This window comes from Anolis sagrei, chromosome 6 (assembly GCF_037176765.1).
Source record: "Anolis sagrei isolate rAnoSag1 chromosome 6, rAnoSag1.mat, whole genome shotgun sequence".
Lineage (NCBI taxonomy): Eukaryota > Metazoa > Chordata > Lepidosauria > Squamata > Dactyloidae > Anolis > Anolis sagrei.
Window position 1 is genome coordinate 104,641,174 of NC_090026.1, and position 15,024 is coordinate 104,656,197.

General features: G+C 37.2%; 1 protein-coding gene across 3 annotated transcripts in view; it reads right to left on the reverse strand.

Moving 5' to 3' along the window:
• RUNDC3B (RUN domain containing 3B) overlaps positions 1-15,024 on the reverse strand; it is a 34,105-nt gene that overhangs the window by 8,390 nt on the left and 10,691 nt on the right. For 2 of the 3 annotated variants that reach the window (XM_060782320.2, XM_060782318.2), the window contains exons 3-8: positions 14,572-14,705; positions 13,644-13,729; positions 12,393-12,482; positions 10,476-10,556; positions 9,822-9,990; positions 5,456-5,613 (exon numbers count right to left, since the gene is read on the reverse strand). In XM_060782320.2, the coding sequence (XP_060638303.2) occupies positions 5,456-5,613; positions 9,822-9,990; positions 10,476-10,556; positions 12,393-12,482; positions 13,644-13,729; positions 14,572-14,705 (718 nt within the window). The remainder of the gene's footprint in view (positions 1-5,455; positions 5,614-9,821; positions 9,991-10,475; positions 10,557-12,392; positions 12,483-13,643; positions 13,730-14,571; positions 14,706-15,024) is intronic. The other variant, XM_060782319.2, reaches the window with a different exon arrangement.

Genomic DNA, 15,024 nt, shown 5'->3' on the forward strand with positions numbered 1-15,024 from the left:
AAGCTTATCGTCATAAGGAAAGTATCAATGCTCCTATTCATGGCAAGGGTGAAACTCCCAGTACTTTTCTTCAACAACAGCTGAAGTTACAATATTTGACTTTCTTCCAAACAGGTCAGTTATTTTTCACTGTATTATTTTAGTTCCACAGACTGAAAATAAAATAAATGGGGTTTCTCTGAATATCTATATATGCTTTCACATAAAGTCAGTCCAAAACAGCAAAAGTGCTCTTGAAGGTGAAAGCCAACGTGACTCGGGGAAGGGGGGGAGGGGGCTTTACTATTTGGAAATTCAGTCAGAAGAATAATAGAGATATTAATTATTTGAAGTTCAAAGCCATGAATGCTTCACACAACAGATAAAGAATTCCATATACAAAAAGATTAGTAGTGTTTACAACTTAGTGAGACAACCATACAGCTTAATTACTTACCAGTACTATGAATTCTCCTATTGGGAAATCTCCTTCACATATCCCCTCTCTATGGAATGAGTTGTCAGCACCACTTGATGACTCAAATCTGTTGAAATTTCAAATGTCATGGATGTGAGCCCATGCAACAATGCATGTGGTGTGTTATCTGCCCTCTAACTATATGTTAGTATAGTACAAAAACTCCCAACAGCAAACAAACAAAAATAGTCCTAATGCAGCAAGGAGATCTAAGAATGAATGTGGATTTATGGAGGAGATAACAATAGTAGAATTCTAGTTACTGACACGCAATCTCGTTTTCTGCTGCTCATAGCACTTTCCATAATATTCACTACAGAACTTGCTCCCTAAAGAAAGTAAGTCCCTGTAAAAATGCTCAACCCAGTTAGGCATGTAAAATATGTAAAATATAAACCCATGAGGTCACACTATATCATGATAATCTTTCAAAACCACCATTCACAAAGACAAGATGATTTTTTTTCCATTTATGTTATGTGATCTAGATTAACTGAGCACAGAGCACCACTCTACAAACTCATTTTACTAGGCTAGTTTTGAAAGTAGCTGCAAATCATATGCATTTTATTAGAAAAGCAACCCCCATTTAAAAACCTTTCACAATAGGATATGCACAAGAGCATGCAAAGGGATCTTATAGCACCTTAGGTTCTGAGGTGCTATAATATTCTTTAGCATACTGATATTCCAGAGTAATACGGCTATGAAATCACAAATACCACCTGTTTAGTAGTTAAGGCTGTATACCATTTCTATGATTGCTATAGACCAGCAGTTCTCAAACTGTGCTCCGCAGTGCCCTTAGGGCTCTGTGAAACAAATTGAGGGCCCCCTCCCCTTTCAAACATGTGCCGCGGCAGCTCCTCCCTTCTTCTTCCTGGCTGGGTAGCTGCAAAGGAAAGGAATGCAGCAGTGGCTGACCGCACACAGAGAAAGCGGGTGCAGAGGGGGCCCTGCTGGCCCAACTGGGGGAAAGGGGGGGGGGGGAAGATGGGGAGGAAAGGACAGGTCCTTGGAGGAGAGCTCCAGCTGGTGGGCGAGCTGCTGAGGAAAGACTCCAGAGTCTCTTACTGAGGATGTGTGGGCTGCCTACCTGCAGGGAGAGTGTGAGATAGAGCAAAAAAGGTAGCTAGCATCTCTCCTCGGAGTGCAGGCAACCACCAGCACATTCCTTTCTTTCACAGCTACCCAGCCAGTGATGCATTCCCCTCTCTTTAACAGGCAACAGCTGTACCAACAATACACGCGTGTGTGCTTTGTCCTTCTGTTTGATGCACGTACTTGTTTGTTCATTCTTTCAGCCAGCGTGCTTTCTTGCTAGCTCTCCCCCTTTAAACAGGTTTGTTCAGACTGCATGCTCCCTCTCTGCAGCTGCTGCTTGTTTAAAGGGGGGGAGGGGGGAGGGCTAGCGAGGCAGGCAGGCAACCCACACATCCACAGTAAGAAACATGGTGGTGGAACAACATGGTGGAGCCTCTCAACCTCTCACCTGCCAGCTTCTGCACCCACTTTCTCTGCCATTAGTCCCAAGCTTGGCCCTGTCCCCAAGCTGTGTTTTTGTCAAAAGGTGGTGCCCAGTGCACCCTTGAAGCAGGAGGAGGGAACTGCACTCCACAAAAAGATAAACCAGCTTGTTGAGCAAGCTTTGTGAATGCTGATTATCAGTAAATATTGAGTTTTCATACTTTTCTAATATACATATATACCTGGGGTCACGTCAAAAAATTATTGGGTGGAAACAACCCCTGTTACAGACTACCTGGAGATCAATAGTATAAACTCAACAAAACTGATTCAGAAAATGTCCTATCTTGTTGCTGAACTGATTGAAATGTCATGGCATTTTATAGCAAGCTGAAGATATCCAAATTAGGGTCAAGAAACAAAAGAAATGAGAAGAGACATTTATAACAAAACATTAGATTTTTAAAATGCTACAGTTTAGATTTATATAGATAAGAAATCCCATGCATTATGATTTATTTTTCACATTTCATTTGGTTTCAAATGCAGTTTTCTCATCTCTGGCAGTACAGGAAATGGAACAGTATGTGATCTATTTCAATTACATACTGTTCTATTCTTTTAGTGAAAATTTCTGGCCCTATATATACATTACCAGTTACTAGGCCACTGTTGACAACCATCTTTCAATAGTTTAAGCTTCCCAACTATAGATTATTCAATTAAGGAAAACGAGAAGCTTCTAGAGAGTTCTGATACTGTTTGCGCAGGCACAGGAGACCCATATGTGTGCATTTCACAGGGACCATTCGGAGGAATAAATATCTGTCCGTTATTTATTTACTATATTTATATACAGTCCCTCTCAAAGATCAACTTGCAAAATGCAAATTGTGGTACATGGAATTAGTTATGCAACTGTTCTTAGTTTAAATAAACTCATCTGTATTGTTTCGACTTCCTTTTTTCTGCCCCATATCTTTTTTCTCTGGTCTCCTTTTATAGATAATATGCTTAATGCAAATACATCATCATGCTCTTTGGAAGAGCTGTGAGTACAGTTAATGATTCATGTTAGGTTAACAATGAGTCAGTGCAATCTAAGTAATGAAGTATTGAAATGGTACCAAAAAAGAGCAAGTCTCTTAAAATACTAGGCACCCAGGGAGTTGTCAATCATCAGAGATTTGAAATGAGAAGCAGTCAATTCTGTTGCGCTTATATTACCTGTGAAAAGTCCCACAGTGATGCAGAAGCCAATAACCAACATGATCCTTGCACTTGTGGAACCATGTTATATACAAACAATTCCTCTTCCTCTTAACCCTCCGCACTCCTCCCCAATGTAAAGAATAACTCCTAAAACCTGCTCAAGAGTGTTCCTGGAAAAATCTTAAAGCAGGCTTTTGGCAACAAAAGGGGTTGGCAAGGGAGAGAATGAAATGCTAAAAGCCCCCACTTCAACCACAAGCATTACACTTAAGCCAATATTTTAATTATTTTACCTATTCCAATCTGAAATCCACTTATGAGATTGCTTGTAATAATAATAATAATAATTTTTTTAAAAAACTTTATTTATACCCCGCTCCATCTCCCCCAGGGGGACTTGATGCAGCTTACATGAGGTCATGTATGGCAAGCTTGCCATAGTATGGCAAGCAATATCAAAATTTGAAATCATGAAATCCACCCAAGCCTTTTATGTTTTGCTGAATATTTAAATTAAAAAATACCCTCCAGGCAATGTGTCTGATCAAAAATCACTGCAATACCTATTGCTGTCTATTCTCCTGAATAACTTGACTATAGAGCTAGTTGTCTCTGTAATTAAATTTTATTTTAACTGAAATATCCACTCCCTTACACCCACTGCTAAGCACACAGCATTTAAACATATGAACAAAATTATTCTTGAAGTACAGTTTGCACATTTTGATGAAAAACTACTACAGGAAAACAGGCATCAGCTAAAACTAGGTAGTCTCCACAAAATTATGATTTTAAAAAGCTACGCAATCTAAACATATTTCTCAGCACAAAAGTATACTTGTAGTACCTTAAAGACTCACATATTTATTACAGTGTGAACTCGATTGCTTTAGGGAACAAATTAGCCAATGTTTTCGTGAACTGTAGCCTACATTAGGTATAGTCTACGTCATCAGTAATTTTATGAACTCTAACAAATTGGAGAATAAATCACAGCAGCCAGCATGATGTAGTGGTTTGAGACCAGGGTTCAAATCCCTACTTGGCCATGGAAACTCACTGGGCGATCCTGGATAAATCACATGTTTTCAGCCTCAGAGGGAGGCAAAAGCAACTCCACACTGAACAAATCTTGCTAAGAAAAGGTTAATCAGTAATGACTTGAAAGGAACAACAATATTTCCAAGCTAGCTCTGTGCAGGAGAATATGGTTTCACCCACAATTTTATGTATAGAGGCCTAACAAACGGGCATTAAGTCGTACTTCATCATGAGTGATGGGACAGTGTCAGTGTCTTCACAATTCCAGAAGAGTGAAGTATAGGTGAAAAGTCAAAGTGCAGGCTGTCTGGTGGCACCCTAATTCCTGTGCACTGTTAGCTTGTTCCTTGTTACCCCGACATCATAACCTTATATGACTTAGTATCTATTTCTCAGTTTTTCTGTTGATATCAATAAGGTAATCAAGCAATCACTGCTTAGAATTCACAATATACAAATTTATTTACATTTGCCTCATTGTAAAGTATGAATCCCAGTAGTCCTAGCCTCCATAGCCAAAAGACTGAAGAATTCCCACTGGTCTACATCCCCCCATGTACTAGAAGCATTAAAAATCTACATTAGACAAACTAGTTTTAATGCATTTTAATATTTTTATACTTGTTGGTTTAAAGTCCAAAGTTTAAATAAAATTGCTTGTTCCTAAAGATCACACATTTAAATGTATGAACAATCAAAAGATTGCTATGACATTTGCATAATATAGTATTACATTTAACAAGGCAGCATAATTTTGATACAGAATTTGGGACTGCATGTAGAAAAATTTCACTCTCCAAGTTCTTAAAATAATCAAGCCAATTCATTTCACACTAGAAATATAAAGGAAGATCCAAGCATCTTTCTGTTTATGAATGTAATCTTTACAGTGGCAATATATCCTAAATACCAAAACTAACTTCAAGATCTATACTTTTCTAGTATGTATGTTATCCATAAAGACTGAAAATAATATTAGAGATAGATAGATAGATGCTATAAATATATCATTTCATCACAATTCTCTATGGATGACAACACTCTGTTAATTAGTGAGTCATAATATATGTAATATTTATTTTGTAATATTTGATATTTTATTAATTATATATGCAAAGATCCAGCCACAATAAAATTGAAACCTTTCAAAGGGATTCTGAGGCAAACAGAATTTCAATATTTCTAAATGAGCAACATTAATTTTGTAAACATTTAAAGAAAAAAAATTATCCAAGAACATTTTTCTCCAGTAAAATTTCTGCAATGCATCCAACTTACAGTTGATCCTGCAGTTCCACAATGATGTATTCTAGTTGCTCTTTTTCTGTTTTATGGGCCATATTCATAGCTTCTATCTTCTGCCGTAATAGCTTCTTCTGAGAGATGGATTCAGCCAGCTGAGTCTCTCTAAGGCGTACTAGCTCTTCTAGATAACCCTAAAAACACAGACATATTGACTATGGCATAAAATGTGCAAGTAAAACAACACATGCTCATTTTTAAAAATATATGTTTGCAAGCTTTCTAGCATTTAATACACAGTTAAACTACTGATGATAGTCTTTACACACTGAAAACTAGTTCAAAAGGGTATCTTTTCATGATCATCTGTGCAAACACTTCTATAGTTACCTAAAGATTTGGAAGAAATGTGCCCAAAAGGATTGTGATACCTGTCTTTGTACAAAATTGAAGTTTTGTCCCACCACAGTAGATGCTAAGAAGCTAAGCATGGCACATTCTACAAGAAACAACTATTCCAGCCCAGAAATATAATAATGGCAAACAAGTGTAGAGTAGTAAGGCCATGTAGCCGAACAACTAAGGTCTGCCACGACAACTCCTCAGAGATTGTTGAAATTGCAAAATCCCTTATGAGATGAGCCCAGGCTATATCTCTAGGGATGAAAGCATAAACTGCTGATACCAGAAACAGAGAGACAGGGAAGTCCATCAAGTAAAATGTTTCCTGGAGACTTCTTTCTTTTCCTGAGAGCTTCATAACTAAAGCTCCTCATTCTGTTCAGATAAAATGGCTGTACCCAACAACAGAGTTCTAGTATATTTCATACATGTTACTTTTGTGAGCCCAAACAACTGATTCACCCTGTACATTTATCTGCTTTCAAGGCAGGTGAAATTATGCTGAATAGCAGTCAATTAAGGACCAGCACATAAAACTGAAATATAAAACTATGTCACTTTGCATTACTCATAGCAGCATGACTTATACATCATCTCATGAGAGATGAACAAACATGTCATGAGATCGCTCTTCTGCCTCTTGTGACCTTTGCCTCATCCTTATTTTATAGTGTATTCATACAATGGAGAAATAGATGGCCTCATAAAATGTATAATCATGCACAGGTTTTATAATCATAATGGTTGAAGACAGAGAAATGTTGCACCACAGTGGCCTTCCAGAATGAAGTCAGAAATGTGCATTGTCAGCATTACTGTAATTAGTAGTCATGTAGGTCTATTCCAAATTCAGTAAACATTATGTGCCTTTACAAACTTACAAACTTTTACATTTTTTGATTTTTTTAAAAAAAAAGAACAAAATTTTATTGCATTAATGAAATAAGCCTGCCAATCAGCTTCATGCAGTTTGTCACTTCTCAGATGCCAATGGTGGAGGGGAATACAAGCCCATTCTATACATGTTACATCTGCCTACTTTCAGTTTGAGTTAGAGACAAACTTCCCATGTCTGAGCCATATAGCTATAGCCAAGACCATTGAACCATCTGAAAATTGTATGCCGTACAAAGAGTAATCTATCAAAACCTCCACCAGTGCTGGTAATTTATTTAAATGTTCTTAAGAGATTATAGAGTTTATCAGCTTAAAAATGATAGGATGACTTGGAAGCTCTCATTCATATGATCAGCATAAGTCAAAGTTGACTTGATAGTAATTAACAACAAAGAAATTATTGCCCATGATTAGAACTTCAACAGGTGCCCTTATCCACAAAACAGACACTTTGGACAGCATAGGATTAGAGGAGGCAGCCTTGATGAGTAGAATTAAGGCTCCAAGAATCCTGTAATCCACCTCGCTTTGCCTTTTGAAACATAACTATGCTTTGCAGTGTGTGTTGTGGGTCTCTCTTCTTTGCAACAGAAAGATTATTAGCTTTGCTGGGAGATCAGCCATGTTCTTTGAAGGCCACACAAGAACAAGGCTGGCTGCTCTAACAGCTATAAGAACATTTGCAGGGAGGCTCTCTCTCTCTCTCATCTGAGAGCAAGACATGGCACTTAAGGAATGGGCAGAAGATAAGGAAACGGAGGAGCTGTGTTCTTCCCCCAACAGAGAAGCAGGTGCAGGAAGGTCCCGAGAAAAGTAAAATGATATGCTCAGCCCTTTTAACACCAAATGATCCACAGGGGGAATAAGAGGTTTAATCCTGAAGCCCCTTACAAACAGTTTTTACCACAAATATGTTTTCTCCATACCTCTGATACAGCAATGGCTCATTCCAAATTAATTCTTCCTTTGCAGAAAATAAAGCTACTGAAGAAACAGTAGCTTTACACTGCGATATAATCCAGTTCAATGTGTATTTTATACAGCTGTATGGGAGGGGCCTCAGATAATCCAGTTCAACACAGATATTGTGGATTATCTGCCTTGATAGTCTGGGTTATACGTCTGTGTGGAAGGGTCCTAAAGCAGTGTTTCTCAAAATGTGCTCCTCTAGGTGTTTTGAACTTTATCTCCCACAATTTTTAACTAGTCAACTGCCTGGGATTTCTGGGAGTTGAAGTCCAAAACACCTGGAGGAACACAGTTTGAGAAACACACTGCATCTAATGATAGCCCTGATCAATGATCGCAAGTATGTTTTGGAAAGGAAATAGGCAAACAAAAATGTACACAATTAAAATGCATTTTTCCCAACTGCAGATACACCTTTATAATTAATATGTTGTCTGATCCAGCATCCAAAGCACTGACAAGTATCATGTTGCCCTACTGCCTCAGCCGAAGTCCTATATCTATCATGAACCAATGATGTGATGCAGCAGCTAAATAAACCAATGGGATTTTTGGGCTACACCAAAAGAATTGTAATATATAGATCAAGGGAAGTAATGGTGCCCCTCTAGTCTGCTTTGATCAAACCTCATCTGGAATACTGTGTCTAATTCTGGGCACCACAATTCAAGAAAGATATTGACAAGCTGGAACGTGCCCAGAGGGCCATTAACATGATCAAATGTTTAGAAACCATGCCCTATGAGGAGTGGCTTAATAAGCTGGGTATATTTAGACTGCAGAAGAGGAGGTTGAGTGGAGACATGAAAGCCATGTAAAAATATGTGAAAGGAAGAGGGAGCAGACTTGTCTTCTGCTGCCCTGGAGACTAGGACTTGGAGAAATTAGTTCAAATGACAGGAAAGGAGATTCCACTTGGACATTAGGAAGAACTTCTTGACTGTAAGAGCTGTTCAACAGTGGAACTCTCTGTCTCAGAGTGTAGTAAAAGCTCTTTCTTTGGAGACTTTTAAACAGAGGCTGGATAGCCATCTTTTGAGGTACTTTGTGATTGGACTGGATGGACCATGTGGCCTCTTCCAACTCTATGATTCTAACAGGTGCAGAAGGAAACCAAGGGGAAAAAAAACTTTGGCTTCAGTGCAGATGGAAAATCAAAACCTGTTTGCATTTTTCTCCTCATCATATGTGAAAAGGTATGATGTACACATGCCAAATAGAAAAGTAACAGTGGCACTACAGGGCCTCACATTTGAATAGTTTTGTATGATAAATGAACCATACATGTAAACACATACATTTAACTTCTACCCTAACAGAAAATGTGAGGATAAGGGTAAGACAAAGAAAAAAGTAGGCTTGTGTTTCTTTTTATACTTTTGACTGCTGCAGGAAGAACATTCTTTTTTAAGTAGAGGAAGCCACCTTCTAGGTTATTTTTTTAATTGCTACTATTCTTTACTTTTCTAGAACTGTTTACTTCCCTCAAGCAATGTCCCTGTCAGTCTACTAGCAGCAATATCACTGTTTGTTTCATATATTTTTAATCAAAAACTAAATCTGAAATACAGTAGGCTCTCAGTATCTGTGAGGGGTTGTTCCAGGATTCCCCCAGCCCCCCTTAGATTACAAAAAAAATGAGTTACCTGGAGCCAACTGCAGCCAGCTGAGAAGCAGTCCCAGGACAGCAACAGAAAGTTTTTAGGAAGGTATAGGCATCAGGAATGCATTCTTCCTGCTTTGGCTTTTGAAGGAAAGAACAGAATCCCCACCAAAGCCGAAGCAGAAAAAATGCATACTTGTGGCCCAGGCCTCCCCACCACAGCCTCCACTCCTACCCCAAGACTGATTCTCAGCCTGGCTACTCTTGGTTGTAGTTTTTAACAAATTAAATATTTATTCATTTCATATATGCAGATACCAAACCCACAGATAACAAAGGCCCACTTTACTACGAGCAGGTTTGCTTTCTGTTCCCAGCAGCTATCTTTTTCTCATCTACTGAATGTTTTTTTTTTTTTTAACTCCTTAGCAAACATATAATGATTTGGTCTTGAACTACATTTTAGCAGTAAGAAAATAATTTTGTGAAGTTAAGTTTATAGAATGTGACTACTTTCAATGTAGGTTTTACCTTTTGTTCCAGTGTAAGTCGGTATTTTTGTTCAACCCGTTTGCATTTGTTGTACCAAGTGTTCTCATCCATGTTGAATGGAGGACCAATATTTTCTGGTGTGCTGCTTTCACTGCCACTGCTGCCCAGTGTTCTTAGCTCTTCCTCATCACTACTGATGCTATCAGAACTGAGAAATGAAATTTGAAAGATAACAAATAGCTTGTATTTATGCTTACAGTTTATCAGATGCTTCACTATATTTATGTTTTAAAGTATCAAGCATCCATTAACACTAGAAGTATCAGAACTTGCACTTCAGCTGCATCTGAGTTTTCTTTTTCAGATACCAAAGACTATGTCAGCTTTCCAAGGAGCTGATTTTAAAACTGTTATGCAGGCTTTTTGATGTTAAGACAATAGCAACTCTGGTCATGTGAAGTCCACATTTTTTATTTTTATATATGTATTTTATATACATAAATGTGTATGCATGCCTAAGTCTCATTTTTAAATTTCAAAGTTAGGTCCTTCTTGAACCAGAGTTCAAGAAGCCAAATCATACTTACAATATCAACTAGTAACATTTCAACATACTGGAAGCAGTAAATGGAGTTATAGGTAACAATAATGTTGACTGTTATCACTAAACTTTAAATCCAAGAGGACACGTACCTTTGGGTGAATTTCAGGTATGGTGTGTAGTCTATCACAGCTGGATAGTTACCGTCCAAACCTTCACCCTTGAGGCAGAAGCTGAGACAATTGTGAGAAATCAGTAATTATCTTTAAATGAAGGTAAATGATGGCTACACTGAATAATTTGGGACCTAATTAAATTTTCATAACAAAATTACAAATATAGAGGAGATTTTAGAACTATTTTCAGTAAATGAAAAGTCAGGCTTTAACATAGATTCTTGAAATTCAATTACTAACTGTTTCAATGGCAAGCAAGATGTCATATCCTCTTTTAACACTCTACTGTTCCACATATAGAGTGACATTACAGAATGCAAAACAATCATTTATAGGGAGAGGATATATGTACTTGACTTGTTCAGTGGTAAAACTGGAAAGAAAATAGAATAAATTTTGCTGTCTTATAATATCAAAGCAACTGAAGTTACTATCTTTCATTACAGATAGATTTCCCTTAGACCGAGGATATGGATCTTTCTGAAAGCACATAAAACTATAATTAAGACTACTTGAGGGGAGACTGCCAATGAAATCAGGTACATCAGCTATGTTTCAGAAAGCAACTGGCAAAACCACCTCTGAGCATTTTTTGCCTCAAAAAAAAAACCTGTGAAATTCATGGGGTCACCATAGGTAACAAGCAACTTGAAGGAACATACTGTATATACACACATAAAGGAATCTAAGGCTCAAGCACAGGAACAGCTTACATTTGCAGTGTTAATTTAATTACATCTAGCTGTACCAGGGTGATGGGAGTTCTGGTTAGTTTATAATTCTGATTTGGTCACTAATCGTCAACACATGCACAAATTCCCAAAGTTTAATTTTACAGTGGGCCATTGGTATCCTTTGCAATTTGGTTCCAGGATCTGTGTGGATGATCAAGTCCCATTTATATACAATGGCATAGTAAAATTGTGGCCCTTAGATAAAATGGCAAAATCAAAGTTTTCTGTTTTGATTGACTCCAAGGATGCAGAGTCTGTGGTTATGGAGTACTATCTGTAACAGGGAACAGTACTGAGCTCAAATCACAGAGCAGAAATTTTTGAATTCTTCCAAGTCCATATTAAAAGGAATGGGGCACAATGCAAAGTTAAGGAACATACAATCTTATTTTGCATAGCATTAAATTATAGCTCATACGAACTGTTCAGTTTAAGTTTTAAACCAAAAAAATAAAATAGACTGTATTGAAATAGAAGCACTGCTGACAAAAATAGAGCCTCATATCATCCTTGGATATCACTGAATCTAAGAAAGAATGTACAAAATTAGCCGTAGTTCTTCTCCATTTAAAAAAAAAAACAGTTTTCTTTCCTCTTTATTTACGATATTTAAGTTAGATGTTCATATATTCAAACAATCCAATATGACAGCACACAAAACTGAGCCATGAATGATTTAATCATACAGCACGATCTAAGGAAAGAGCAATCGCTGTAAGTTGACATCATGAGCACAAAAAATTAGCTAGGTTGCAAGTAATTGTGCATTCTTAACATAGTAAGAAATTTATGTTTCCTAACTTTCACCATTTATGGGAGATGGTACTGTTCCATTATCCAGGCGGAGGCCAAAAGGGGGCGCTAGAATGATAGTCAATTTTATCAGACGGGGGGATTTGAAGGGGGAAAACTATTTTCCTCATTTTCACTGGTTATTCCCCTCCCCATTTTATAAACAAGTGTTTCCACAACTGCAACACGGGTGGGGGGAATAACAGGAAAACGGGGGGAAATGTTTTTACTTCTTCAACCTCCCTCCCCCCCCCAATAAAATGGATAATACCTAGGGTGCAAGAACAGTCAGAAAGTTAAAAAAATAATTTCAGTTTCTATCAACATTTTAGCATGAACATTATTTAAATTCACTAAAAATTGATACCTGAAATCGATAGCATTGAGTCCCAGCAACATACCAGCAAGCATGTTTGCTTCTTCTCCCAATACAATTGCTCCATCTTCATAGAATCTTCTGGAAAACATTAGTTTACAGTTCAAATGCTTTTAGTCATTTAGCTTATCTAACAACTACTAATGTTACTAAAAATACAGTGTTAATACTTTTTAACAGCAATTTCAAAATTTAAAAAATCATATAATTATATATTTAGTATTACAACTGGAATATAATTATGGACATATATGTTCTTATGACTGTTTGACATCAAGCAAATGATTTGGGTTCTACTTTGTTTATTACTAGGCACCAAAATAAAACCTTACACATCCTTTTGGGAGGGAGGGGGGGTTACTACTGTTCACTATTTCAATGTCTTCTAGCTAGAAATACTTCAAAATGAAATGAGACAAAATGTGATTCAAAATTGCTTTAGTTCAATATCAATGTATTAACAGCAAAGTCTGAAAATGCTGTGTCAATCAAAATGACTTGAGTGCAATGATTTCCACACTGATACTTAAGTTTTTCTATCAGGAAATCTTATCAAGAAATCTTCTCATAGGAAACGATGTCTCATTACTGTATCTCTAAGATCCTTACTGCCACCAAAATATTCACATTTGATAACTACATTTCCACTAATGAACAAGTACTTGTTTAATTACTGTAAGTATTGGTTTGACTCGGTAGATGGGAAACCCTTACGGAGGGGCTGTTATTGGTGGTGTAAAGAGGGAGAAGGGAAGCTAGAGAGGGAAGCTAGAATATGATTTTTTTAAATTGTGTATTTAGGAGGGAAATTTTCTGTAGTATAATGGGCAAGTTCTCTTTAGTGTAATTCCTATACTGCATTTACATCAATGTCTTTTAATATATATATTGAGGACTTTAAGGTTGTGCCAAATGTTGCAGAATAATGAGTAGCATAGGGAGAAGAGTTTTGCAATCAGTCATTGGCAGTTCTTTGGTTAAACTGAACTTTTGGGGAGTGCATGTGTGTGTGAGAGAGAGAGGGAGAGAGAGGGAGAGAGAGAGAGAGGGAGGGAGGGAGGGAGGGAGGGAGGGAGGGAGGGAGGGAGGGAGGGAGGGAGATTTAAAGCGCAATTGTGTTTACAAAATTCAATTATGGTTGATCACATAGAATCCAGAAAGGGATACATTAGCAAGTAAGAGAATTATATTGAGAAACCTTGAAATCCACTTTATTATTTTGTTAAACATGGGCATTAACACCTGGTTGTTTTGAAGTCTCGCAAAGCTGTTGAAATATATTCGGACAAGTGCTTTTCCATCAGTGCTACTCTGATCCATGCTCTTCCCTAAAAAAAAAATGAAGCCATTAACTCAGTGTTATAATGAGCAAGTCAACATAATTTCGAATATTCAAAAACTGGTCAAGCTGGCAAAACTAAAGCTATGTCTTATTTCCAAGAGAACAATGTACTTCATACATGGTTCTAGGCCATGTATAGTCAAGTGGATTCCCAGCCCTCAAAATAAACTCTGGAGTACAGCTTGGAAACACTGCTTTTTAGACTGTAACTTCCAAAATTCCTTATGCAGCATAGTCATCATTTATTATATTATACCATTTATTAAGATATTTCTTTTTTGCCCTATATCCTATGGTGATAGATCACTTGCCATGGAACTGTAGTTCAACACAATAATGTTTTCCATCTTTTCTGCGGATCTAACTATAATCAAAACCACTTACATTTTTCTGTTTTTACCAGAGATTCAGAAATGTGTGTAATTCTCCCATGTCTAATATTTTAGCTCCTTAACTTGTTTTAAAATAATCATTTTAGCATTCTTGTTAAAATGAGAGGACAGTTGCCATGGAAGAACAGAGGTATGGTAATTTACTATAGTTCCTATACTGTCAACCAAATTAGATTTCAACAAAACCCTCCTTCCACTCTCATTGCAGTCTCCATCCCCAATGTAAATGCCTATACTTTCTTGAATGTTTCTTAAATCCAGACCCACATACTTTTCTCCCTCACTGCATACCTGCATCTCAGACTGAATCCTAATTTGCAGAATGTCGTACACAGAAAATGTTATAAAGCCAAGCAATTATGCTTCAAGCCTTTTATTAATCCTATAAACTTCTATGCCTATTGTTATCATGTAATGCTTAAAAACACATTCTCACCTTAGCTCTTGAAGAACCAACATTTTCCATATTTTCAATGCTACAGATGCAGTTATGTGAAACCTTGCGGCAAGCCACTTTGATATAATCCCAGAAGCTACGAGGGCTTTCATAGCCAAACCAACTGATTTGACCTGAATCCAGATATCAAGCAGAAAGGAAATCATTAAAATTAAATGCATGAAATACAAACTTTCTGTTAATTATGTCTTCCAGTCTCAAAAAGGGGTGCAAGACATTTATGGTACACCATTTGTCTTTACACCATATAATACTAATTAAAGTTTGATATGTTGTCAAAGGCTTTCATGGCTAGAATTTCTGTGAGTTTTCTGGGCATGCTCAGCAAAAAATCTAAGCCATGTTTACAAAAGGTACACATAGCTGCTGTATAACTCCTTTACTAACCATGCATGAATAGCAAAAGAAAGAGAGAAGGAAAGAAAAAAGAAG